At 37.7% G+C, this 11,556-nt stretch overlaps 1 protein-coding gene across 2 annotated transcripts in view; it reads left to right on the top strand.

Moving 5' to 3' along the window:
• The window catches only part of LOC103482400 (phospholipid phosphatase-related protein type 5), a 124,940-nt gene that overhangs the window by 82,698 nt on the left and 30,686 nt on the right, over positions 1-11,556 (top strand). Inside the window, exon 6 of one of the 2 annotated variants that reach the window (XM_017301830.1) lies at positions 11,296-11,548. The exons of the other annotated variant lie outside the window; for it this stretch is intronic. Coding sequence (XP_017157319.1) covers positions 11,296-11,388 — 93 coding nt within the window. The 3' untranslated portion in view covers positions 11,389-11,548. Of the gene's footprint in view, positions 1-11,295; positions 11,549-11,556 lie in introns of those variants that run through there. 2 annotated transcript variants of the gene reach the window in all.

Consider the following 11,556-nt stretch of genomic DNA (forward strand, 5'->3'; position numbering starts at 1 on the left):
AATTATGACTTTAAATCTCATAATTATGACTTTGAAAGTCGAAATTATGACTTTGAAAGTCATAATTATGACTGAAAAAAGCTAAACAGACTTCCTTTTTAGCTTTTTCTTTTTTTTTTCATGGCGGAAATGGGCTTCCATACACATCTGGCAATCTTCTGCCTGCTATTATTATTTTCTGATAAAATCTAAATTCTTATAATGTGCCGTAATCCATAACTAAAGTAGAAATCTTCACCGTTGTATGAAAAGGTTTGTGTTTTGGACTGTTGTCATCATGTGTGTGTTTGCTCACCTCACAGAAGTTTTAAAAACAAGATGAAACCATGAGAGTCTGGAATATAGTATCGATAAACCAATATTTTCTTAGTTTTTCTTATCTTGAGTGAGAGTGCATATAACTTTCAACACCTGACGTCACAACTTGGTGAAACAATGATGACTTTGTTTTTAATCGCCTCTTGACCTAATGCATTAGCGATGGCAATGCATTAGGTCGTTGCCTAATGCGTTAGTGATGGCAATCACCTTTGCCTTCTGTTCTTAAAGGTGTTCTTAAAACACCTTTAAGAACAGAAAACAAATGCTGAAAGTTTTACTGTTGGTCATACCTTAAAAACAGCAGATGTTTTGGTTTGGTTGATTTTTGGTTTATCAGGAACAAAACCTGTTGTGTTCAAATACGTCACATGGTGCAGGAAGGCGGACATAGAAAGGATAAAAACTGGTTTTCTTTATGTTTTGAAAGCTTGATGAAAAAACCTCAGCAGTCCACATAAAATTAGATTTATTACACAAAATAGTATTTAAAACGGCATATGTTTACAATAAAAAAAGAAAACAATATGATGTTGATGTTAGTAATCCATAATGTAAATTAACTTATATTATCTTAATGTGTTTTATTTTATACTCTTTTTCTGTTGAACAAGTTATGTAATGTATTAATGTGTGGAGGACGTGATAAAAGAGACAATTATTCTCAGGACTTTGAGACCAAACCAGTGATTGAAGGAAAACCTGTCTATCCATCCAGCTTCTTTTCTGAGTGGAGGCTGGATGCAGGGGGGGGGCTGAGGGGAGTGGGGGGGTGGACACAGAACATACACAACCATATACTAGAGGAAAACTAATATCAAATTTTACTTCTCTGTGTCATGTTTTCACTTCCATTCATCCTCTGTATCATGTTGTAGCAGAGGCAGTCTTTCATCAGAGGACAGGCAGAGAGGGATGAAAAGCGATACCCCCCACCCCAACACACACACACACACATGCACGCATACACACACATGCACGCACGCACGCACGCACACACACACACACACACACACACACACACACACACTCAGATCTCTATTTTTGTACGGATGACTGTAGCAGTCGTGGTCGGAGCGCAGGCAGCGCCATGCCAACAGCAGCAGCTCTCACTGCTGATCATGTTGGGAACAAACATCACACTCCATCACCTGACTCAGTTAGTAAAGCTGATCAAACATAAAGTATATCCTAAAAGTCAATAATGTTCTTGTACAATTCAAAGAAAAAAAGTGTAAAGATGTTTATGTTAATATATGTAAATATAGACACATTACTGCTGTCTATTTTCCTAAGACTGTGCACTGTGTGACTGTTCCTTTTGGTGGAAACTGTTTTTGCTTTCCTCAAGTCAGTTCATGTTGATCCCACTCACAGATATGTTTCATTTGGTTGGGTGAATATTGATCTTCATATTAAGTGAGAACTTTTATTGAATTTTATTTTATTCCTGTTGCTCTGCTTGATCAATGCATTTTATTGACTTGGTTTCTACTATTTCCCACAGTCCGAGGACTGTATAAGATATGTAATATATAAAATATTTCTTTCCTTTTGTCACAGGTGTGGCTGCTCCTGTGCTGACATATTTAATTGTATTTTTCCATTTCATTTTCTTATTTCTCTGTGTTCAGTTTAAATTGTGACCTTTTACACTGCAGAAAAGTATCAATCAGAAACTTTGAATAAAAAAAAAATTTAAATCCTCCAAAACTTGTCCTGTGTCACTTTTTAAAGAGAACACTAACATAGTATCTATATCTATACATGACATGTAACACACGTGCTAAATACAAATTATTTCCATTCAGTCCAGCCAATTTATTTATCATCAATTCAGGAAATCCATATTGAGATACATACAGTCCGTTCTAATTAGAAAACAGTGCATTCAAGTTCAATGTATTAAATGATAAAAATGTATTTAAATAAAGAGGCTGTTGAACCGAGTCAGAGATCTGCCATCCAGCCCGTCTCCAGCTGTCACCATGTTCACTGTCTGGATCCTCCAGCAGTAAAACTAGCTATGATTCAGACTAAGTTCTTACATCAACAACCAGAATATTTGGCACTATACACTGTAAAACATTTGAAGGTGGTTTAACTTGAAAATGAAAGTCCATCTTCTGGTTTGAAAACTCAATTTAAGTCAACAAGAAAATTATATTGTTTTAACACACAAGTTGATTTAACAAGTTGTCTAAACATTGTTTTTAAGTTCATTGATCTTGAATTGAGGTTTCATTTAATGCTGCAATTTAAACCAAATAATTATTTCACAATATGCAAGAAAAAACTTCCCTCACCTAGTTAAAGAGCACACACTTCTCAATTATTTTTACTCACAATATCAAGTTAAATTAACTACATATTTTACTTTAGAACAACTTAAATTCTTGTTTCAAATCGCATGCACTACATTTCGGATCTGATAACTTTAATTAAACATTACAATGAATTCTGCTTAAAAACATTTAGTGTAAATAGAATATTACCCTCAAGCCCTAGTATTACAACCTTGAAATTGCTGCAGACTCATATCAATGCAACACACGTCCATCTCACTCACGGTGCAACACAGGATACGAAAACATGCTGCTAAGCACTCTGGGAAATAGTTCCCACTAGTATCTTTGTTGCCTTTAAGATTTTTTTAAGTACTAACCTAAAAACTTTAGTTTATTCAACTCTTGGAGGTTTGACAAAATTAATAAAAAAGTTAACACAATGTACTACTGTAAGTTTATCTTCCACCATCTCACACATTTAGGTTCAAAATCTAAAACGTGCTAAATTTATTTGACTTAAGGAGCAGAAGATACACAACTAATTGTGGCTCAAACGTTTTACAGTGTTGCTCTCACTATTCCTTTTCATTCTCCAATCCAGATTTCCAGCACATTCCAACTACTGTCATCTACAGAAATACTCTGATGACTCTGCAGTTGTCAGGTGAATCAGAGATGAACAAGAGGCTGAGTACAGAGAGCTGAAGTCATGGTGTGGGAACAGTCATCTCATCTTAAATGTAAACAAAACAAAGGAGATGATTGTTGATTTTAAAAGAAATATGATCAAATGTCACTATTTCTATCACGGAGGAAGACATGGTTGGTTGAGGAGTTAATCTGGACAACAGACTGGATTGGAGACGAAACAGTGGAGGCTATATGGAGTTAGATTTGTTTCACAGTTATTCAATAAAAAAAAATCATGTCAAACAAAAAAAATTAAAAACTTTTTAATCATATTTTTTTGGTTGAAACTTTTTTTTTTTTGGTTGAACTCGTTTTCTTACTTATACAACTTTATTTGCTTTTGCGAAGCTTGCATGAACATTCTGGGCGGGGCTTAAGGACGAGCAATGTAAGACATGTCCCGATTGGTTAGCGCTGACTAAAGCGGATGATTCCCTGAGATCTCAGAACTCTTAGTCCATGGGCCAGAGGCCAAAATTTGACATTTTTGTCCATTTCAAGGTGGGAAAGTCTATCAAAATTTTTTGAAAAGATACATGTCTCTAGTTAATATTTTGGTATGATAGCCCTTCCAAAATGGTAGCTGAGTCATAGTTATCATCTGTTTACCCCTTTTTCTAAAGGGGTAAAAAAAAACCTTTAGAAAAATTCTGTTTTTTGAGACTGGTGTATCTCTGGTTTAGGGTCATGGTATGGGCATTTGTCAAAGGTCTATAATGCAATATTTGGTATCATCTTAAAGGGGACACTCTTGGTTTTCATTTGAATCAGGTTTTGAGTCTCTCTGACCAACACAGAGGTCATCAGAGGTTGTTAAACCACATTTTTCCACACCTTTTGACCAAGCTAGATATATTTCTTTTATCCCAGTGGTATCCAGGGACATCAGGGACACAAGAGTTAATGACTAAAATACTCAACACACTCTAAGGAGTCATAAAATGTATGATATGCCTACATTGTCTGCCTATGGGAGGCAATTATAAGCTATAATTTGAAGTTACAGACTTGGGCTATAACCTTAACTGGTGTATATGTTGGGGGTTTAGTGGGGGTTGGGGGTTTTGTTTAGCGTGTCAATCGTGTCTATTTTGTTAGTTATAAAAAAGTTAATCAGTAATAGTAGAAATGTACACTTACATAGACTTTAGGATGCTGTATCGGCCTATTTATCAGATTTTGTGAGTTTTTCCATCATGGGCTACACAATAGTAGCCCATGATGGCCACATCATGGGCTACTATCCTCCCTCATAGCAGAATGAGGGAGGATACCACCCTCATTAAATGACAAATTCTGAGGTAAAAATATTATTGTATTACATTTCTGCCAACAGATAAGCTGAGCTATAATCCACATCCAGTGTCCTCACGTAGGTATAAAGTAATATCAGTATGCTTATTATAATAAGTCTTGCCAACACCTTTTAGTTTTTGAACAACTTTCATTCCACCAATGATCCATGCAGACTATTATTCAACATCAACTGATTCTTCCAACTCTCTTGCAAGAGGAAACTTGTTAGAGTCAAGACAATGGATCTAGTGGATGACCAAAGACTTCTTAAATCTGAAGGTCTGGCCAACCTTAGGCATATCGGTACCATTTACATTATGCTTGCTGAGGATGTCGATGTCAATCAGGCCCACAAATGAGTTTGTTAAAAAATAAAATTAGTAAGATGTAACTGTTAAGCTTCAGGTGACCAGCAGCATTGAACAACCTCTGTTTGTCTGCTATTCATTTACTACCACATTTCTTTTAACCCAGCTTGTACCTGAGAGGAAGTTAACAACTGCAACACTCAACAGACTAAGGCAGTGGTCTCAAACTGTGTTCCTCAAGGGCCAGAGTCCTGCATCTTTTAGATGTGTTATATCTGCTTTAATCCACACCTTGTTATACATATCTACATTCATTGGCTAAACTACCTTGCCAGCATGCAGTCTTATATTTCAAAGCAGTCTTGGTGCAACATTAGAGCTTGCACATTTCTGAGCTCTTCAGCCTGTTTGCACATCAGGTAGCTTGCATGCTACCCAACTGTTCCTGATGCTGGAGGTCCTCACATACAGTCTAATAGATGGAGAAATTCATAGCAAGATAGTAGACTATTAGATGTGAGGACATAAACCTGTACCAGCGGGCTGGCTATATAAATATGCAGACCATAGTCAGACAGAAAGACAGAGAACTTATTGTCATCATATGCTGACATTAAAATGTATTGCCTTGAGTAAAAGAATTGCCAATAAAAAAGTGAAAAATTGCTCCAAGTATAAAAGTTTATAGTCAAATTAAAATAAATATTTAAAAGGAAAATGTGTAAATAAATAACTTTAAGTCAATGAATTTGTATGTCCAGTCAGTTCAGTTTTTAATATATAAAAACTCCCTTAGTATCTTTAGCATGACTGTCTCCTGCTCTCTACATAAAGCTGCAGTATGTAATGTTTGTTAAAAAATATATTTTTTACTTAATTAAAATGATCACTATGTCCTAAAAATATAAGACAAATAATCTGCGAAAAGAATGAGGGTGGTACTAGCTGGATCGATCAGGGTAAGCACCAAAGTGATTTCAAATATCGCAAAATGATCAGCTGATCGAAGCCTCTATCATTATGTTTGGGCCAGCAATGAATTTCTATAAAACAAAATGAAATATCCTTGAGTCCATCTGAACTATAACCTTGAGGTTCTCCATGGCTGAATGTCACTGCAAACCTCTGAGAAGAATTGACCAATTGCTGCGCTAAAGAACCTCCCACAATAGTGACGAACAGAGTGGGAAATGGAAAAACTCACTACCAGGGGTAGAACCGAACTACGCACTAACCGGTTAGTGCGCGACTTACCAAGTTATCTTAGATACTGAAGTTTGTTTTCTGAGGTGAGATAGTATCTGGTAGCTGCTCTGACTTTTAAAATTAAACCTTTGGTTCTTTCAGGTGTCTTAGTATCCTTATTTACAAACACACACTGGAATATTTCCAAATGGATTGATGATACTCAAATGGTGAACATCCTAATTTATTGTTAATAGCTATGTGTCATCTGAAAAAAAAAATACAAAAAGTCAACACTATTTCAAGGTCTGTAACTGTAAACCAGCACTAAACTTTGTTCTAGATAAGTAGAAATTGAAAGTACAGGGTAAGGCTATTCAGCTAAATCGTGTAGCTATCAGAGGGTAGAAACAGCATGCAAACAAAGGCAGTGAAAATGCTGCAGTATGTTCATTTTAGGAAAAAAATTTTGTCATATATTTGTTGAAACTGTCACCATGTTGTCACAGTATGATGAGACCAGTGGCGCAACTACACATTATTCAGGTGGATGCGAAAACATAGATCGGCGCCCCCCTTCCCCCCGAGGGAAGGAACGTCAGGGTGAAGGAGCGACGCTCACTCAACACCCCCCACCCCCCCCCAGGCGACGACACGTGAAAGGTAAAACTCGCTACATTTACCTCATTATGTGCGCGAGGTAAGGCGCGCTGAAGTGTATGGGAGAACATCGGCGTGCCGCCCCCTCCAGACGGGGTTTTGGCGCCCCCTCTGGTGCTGCGCCCCTATGCGTTGCATACCCTGCATACCCACTTTTTGCGCCACTGGATGAGACAAATAAACTGTGAAGAAAAATCAAGCCCCTCTGCCTTCTCGCAGTGTTAAATTGACACAACCAATCAGAGCCAGTAGGAGGGTCTCAGGACGGCATAGTGATAGTTTTAATAAATGCAGAGATTTTTAAATAAGTTACATGCTGAATCTAAATGGTTACATCTATTGAGAAGCTTTACTAAGGTCGAGAAAGAGTCACACGCTGTTAGACAAAAGACCCCCATAGTAAAGAGTTACATGTTTGATTCTGTAAGACACCAAGGTCCATTTCTCACGAAAAAGAAACGTTTTCCCAGGCCACAGAGACATGGTGTGATTTCAGGGAGTGTCTTCAGTCCATATAATCAGCTACCCTTCTTCTCAGACGCTGCACAGACTTTTTTAGAAACTCTYCTCGGATGTAATGGTTAAAGCGTCTCCGTTCAGCGCTGAAAGTGAATAAAATAAGTAAAGTCTGAATGCTTTTCTTGGCTGATTTTATGCTCCGTATGTCAATACAAATTATGATTCATCGATCGGGATTTCCATTCCTAACAGTTGGTAGCAGAGAATGGTTTTGTGTTGACACATGAGCAGAGATTGGACTGGCTGTTCAGGCGCAGACTTCCGGAACAATACTCTGGTGTGGGGCCCACATGAAAGGTAAGGACATTTGTTCCTTAATATACACCATTGCACTGTTTCTCAGGTCTGTATAAATTTCAGTTATCAGCCGTTTTATCAGCCGTTGTTCGTACTGTTTTTCAGGTTTGTCTAATTTCAGTTTTTATAGAAGTAAAGGTACCAAAGAGATAAAGTTGATATAAAAGTGATAAGTCTTCAGTAGTTAAGGGTGATCGGCTAAAGGTCAAGAGGGCCTGCAGTGGGAGGTGGCTGCCCCAACTTTCTTTCCGGACACGGGGAAGGGATAGGCTAGGTTGGATTGAGTTTTCCTCAGGAGGGCTGCACCTGGAATATAACAAGATAAGCCGATCTGTGCCATCAGTGAAATGTAAATGTTGACGATGGCCACATAAGAATTAGTGAAGATAACAAAAGAGAAGAAGACTTAAGTTGATCGCAATCTGAGTCACAGAAGAAAGGCAAAACCTTGACTGTGGCCGAATTGGAATTTAGTTTTTGGATCCATTTAGGGTAGTTTGTGTGTGTTTGTGACTTGTGCTGTGCGCTTGGGTGAAAAACGCTGGGAGCGATTCTGTGTGTAAAAAAAAAAAAGAGAGAGAGAGAGGTTTTGAGTGGAAGGCTCTGCTGCCGAGCAGACAGTTTGTGTTTAAATGTATTATTCTCTGTTGATTGCAGTTTGTTTTAAATGTATGGTTGGTGTTTGAGGATTGTATCTTGTTGGTTCGTATGTCTGTATGTGCTCGGTTATGTTGTCTTTTTATGTGTGCACCCATCTTGTTACTATGTGGGAGCTTCTGTCTGTGTGTCCCATGCAAAGCTTATGTTTGGCTCTTACTAAATTAAAACTGGTAATTTAAAATTGAATAGCTTCAATCAATATCTATGCCATGTTTATTTGCATAGTGATGGGTTTCCTGCATCACCTCTAATTTTAATTGTATAAAGTTACAGTTGGATGTAATTGTTATTATTGAGAACATTTTGGCTAAAAGTACTTTAAATTCTACGGAGCCCCTAAAGGGACATGGAGAAAAATTCTGATAGAAAGTGAACTATTTTTTAAAATTTCAGAAAGAAAACAATACATAAATACAACACTTAGCAGTTTTGAAACATATCAGGATAATGGTAATGTTTTCATTAATGGAATAAATAATATTTGATTACAGTTTTCTTTTTGACCTAAATTATTATGGAAATTTAACTGGTTGTCTTAAAGCGTGGCAATATCACAAAGATGCTTTTGTGTAAAATTGGACACTGTTGAATTAATTATTTTACATATGCATTTGAATAACCAATTTATAAAAAGTGTATGAAGCTGGAAATACTAAATTTTTAATACTTTTTAGAGTTTAATTTTTGAGAGGAGTTGATTCCACAATCGGTTAATTCTGAAACATCTCAGGGTGAATCATCTTGACGCATTTTTATTTTTCTTTCTCTTTGGAGCTCAGGGACTGAGGCAGTGGACTTTATCTGAGCCGCTCCAGTGACCCTGAGCCTGGCTGGAACAACAAAAAGAAACAAAAAAGAGACAACTCTTCATCTACATCACAAGCTACAGAAAAGACATTTAATTTATAATTATGTGAGCAAAAGGTGGCATGCACTTCTATTTTCTTAATTTACTTTGTGTTGTACTCTAGCAGAGGCTCTTCTGTGGTTTGACGGGGAGCGTGGGGGCCGGGTTTTGAGGGTTCAGGACCGTGAGAGGAGGTGAGGAGGAAAGGTCTCTGGCTTCGGCTTCAGGCCTCCGCTGTTCTTAGCCGCGCTGACTTGGACATTTGCACCTTCTACACGTATGAATTGTACCATCTTCTGCTGGACTGCTGTTTGAGGGCAAAGACCTATTGGACGATTCCTACAGCTTCTACAGAGGTCAGTGAGGTTGGATTGATTTTTCCTGTTGTCACGTGAGGATGGATTGCAGCTTACAGGATCTGATCCTTGAGGAAACACCTGGCTAAAGAACGAGACCCAGGCGTGGTTTCTGAGGGTCTCCTATGGCAGAAAGGACCACCAGATTCTGCCCGACGTGATACGGAGGTTTGAAAACAATGACATGCTGTATCTCTCCGTCTCCCCCTCGCTCTGTCAAGGGGGGCCACAAACTTTGTCCAGATTTTTTTGCACAGTGGGACTGAATGCTGCCCTGAACAACTTCTGATGGGGCAAATGGAACATCACATGTAAAGTTGGACTGAGACTCAGCGGCGGTCCTGCATGTCTGTTGCCATGGTTGGTGCTGGATTCTTCGTCTCTGGTCATGTGACCTGGGCTCCGGGGCCCCTGGGATTTCACTCAGTCTACAGGTTGGAGACAAAATGGCTGCCAACAAAATTTGGTAGTTTTTAATGGTTTTTCTTGAATTATCGAATTGTGTGATGCCACTTTTTCTCACCTTAGTTTAGTTACAGCACATTCATGGTCTACTGCCTTCGCACTCTGACCTCTGCTATCTGATCACCAGGATAAGTTTAACGGTACAAGTGAAGGCTCGATGCAGCAGGGTGTTAGAACTTTCTGCAGCTTACAGAAATATTTTGTTTGCCTGAATGACTATAACTGATTGTCCAACATCTGGCTAATGTGTTTTTCTCCTCCAGCATGACAABGATTGAAAAAGGATAAAAGTACGGTAAAAATTGTTAATTTCCTGATTTACAAAAGCACAACCAACCACGCTTCTAATACAAAAGAGGTTAGTCTAAAATCTATTTGGCTCAAATTACAGTGGCAATAAATATAAGGACTCCTATTTAAGTAATGATTTAGGTTTATTTGGACTCCATTTCAAATCTTAGGAAAATCTACTCTTCAGAAAATTACTGAACCAAATGATTGGTTTACTGCACAAATTTTCAACCAACTATTCAATTCTTTCACTGAGGTGTAAACACTCTGTTTAAATTAAATCCAACTGTTATAGTTAGCAATAAAACAAATTTGGGCTAACTGATGTGCGTGAGTTTCTTATGAGTTTCTGTACCGAAACACTTAAACAGTGTTTCGGTACAGAAACAGGGAGATGCATGGAATTAATCTAATCTACAAATTGTGAGTTAATCTAATATATTGAGAAATTTTTCAGTTTTTGGCTTCAGCAAAATATAAGAGGTTAAATCAAAATTCACAAATATTTTAACTATTCGATACTGAATAGTTAAAACATACTGAATATTCTGAATTGAATACATTAAAATAAACAATGATGTCATGTGTCAAATAGATTTCTACAAAATAGAGTTTCTTAAAACAGGGAATAAATAGTTTGATTGCTGCTTCTCTCTTGCTATAATTCAAAATTATTTGTTTAACCAAGTCATGCAAAAAGGTCTAACCTGAAAATTATATAATTTAATAAATCTAGTTGTATCAATTTTCTCCCCAAAACTGCCAAAAACATTGATAATTATGATAAATACTACAAAAGAGGGTAATTCAGTTAAATAAATATTTTATAGAAGGGTTTCAAAAGAACCAGTTGTTCAAAGGTTAAAATTGTTGAACTTTTGGGATTTAAAACCATGAAGTCAGTTAAATATGGAGTGACAGGGTTAACTTTATTCTTGTAAAAAAAAAAACAGACAGGCTAATCATTCTAGGAGGGTTTAAAAGGAGAAGGAAATATGAAGATTCAAAGTAAATTGGTCTAAATTGGGAGTTTACAAATGAGCAATTATGGAACTGCTTAAAGCAGCAAACAGATTGACAGAATAAAACTTTTTGTTGTGATTTTTCTGTTGCAGAATGAAGTCCAATCCTTTCTGGGTGTGCCAGGATGTGAGACTGTGGGCGCCTTCCACGACTGGTGGACCAATATACAGCTGAAACGCCACTGAAGCCTCGCAGGCCTGTCGGGGGTTTCCCATCGAGCTGCGCCGGCTCAACATCTGGACACACGCAGAAACTGATTTGACGTTGATAGGTCTCGAAGGTGTCCACCAACGGGTTCGAGGGTTGCCGCCGTGACAGGCACCACAAACCTTGCGGCCGCAGCTCCGATAGGC

The sequence above is a fragment of the Poecilia reticulata genome, linkage group LG20 (assembly GCF_000633615.1).
Source record: "Poecilia reticulata strain Guanapo linkage group LG20, Guppy_female_1.0+MT, whole genome shotgun sequence".
Lineage (NCBI taxonomy): Eukaryota > Metazoa > Chordata > Actinopteri > Cyprinodontiformes > Poeciliidae > Poecilia > Poecilia reticulata.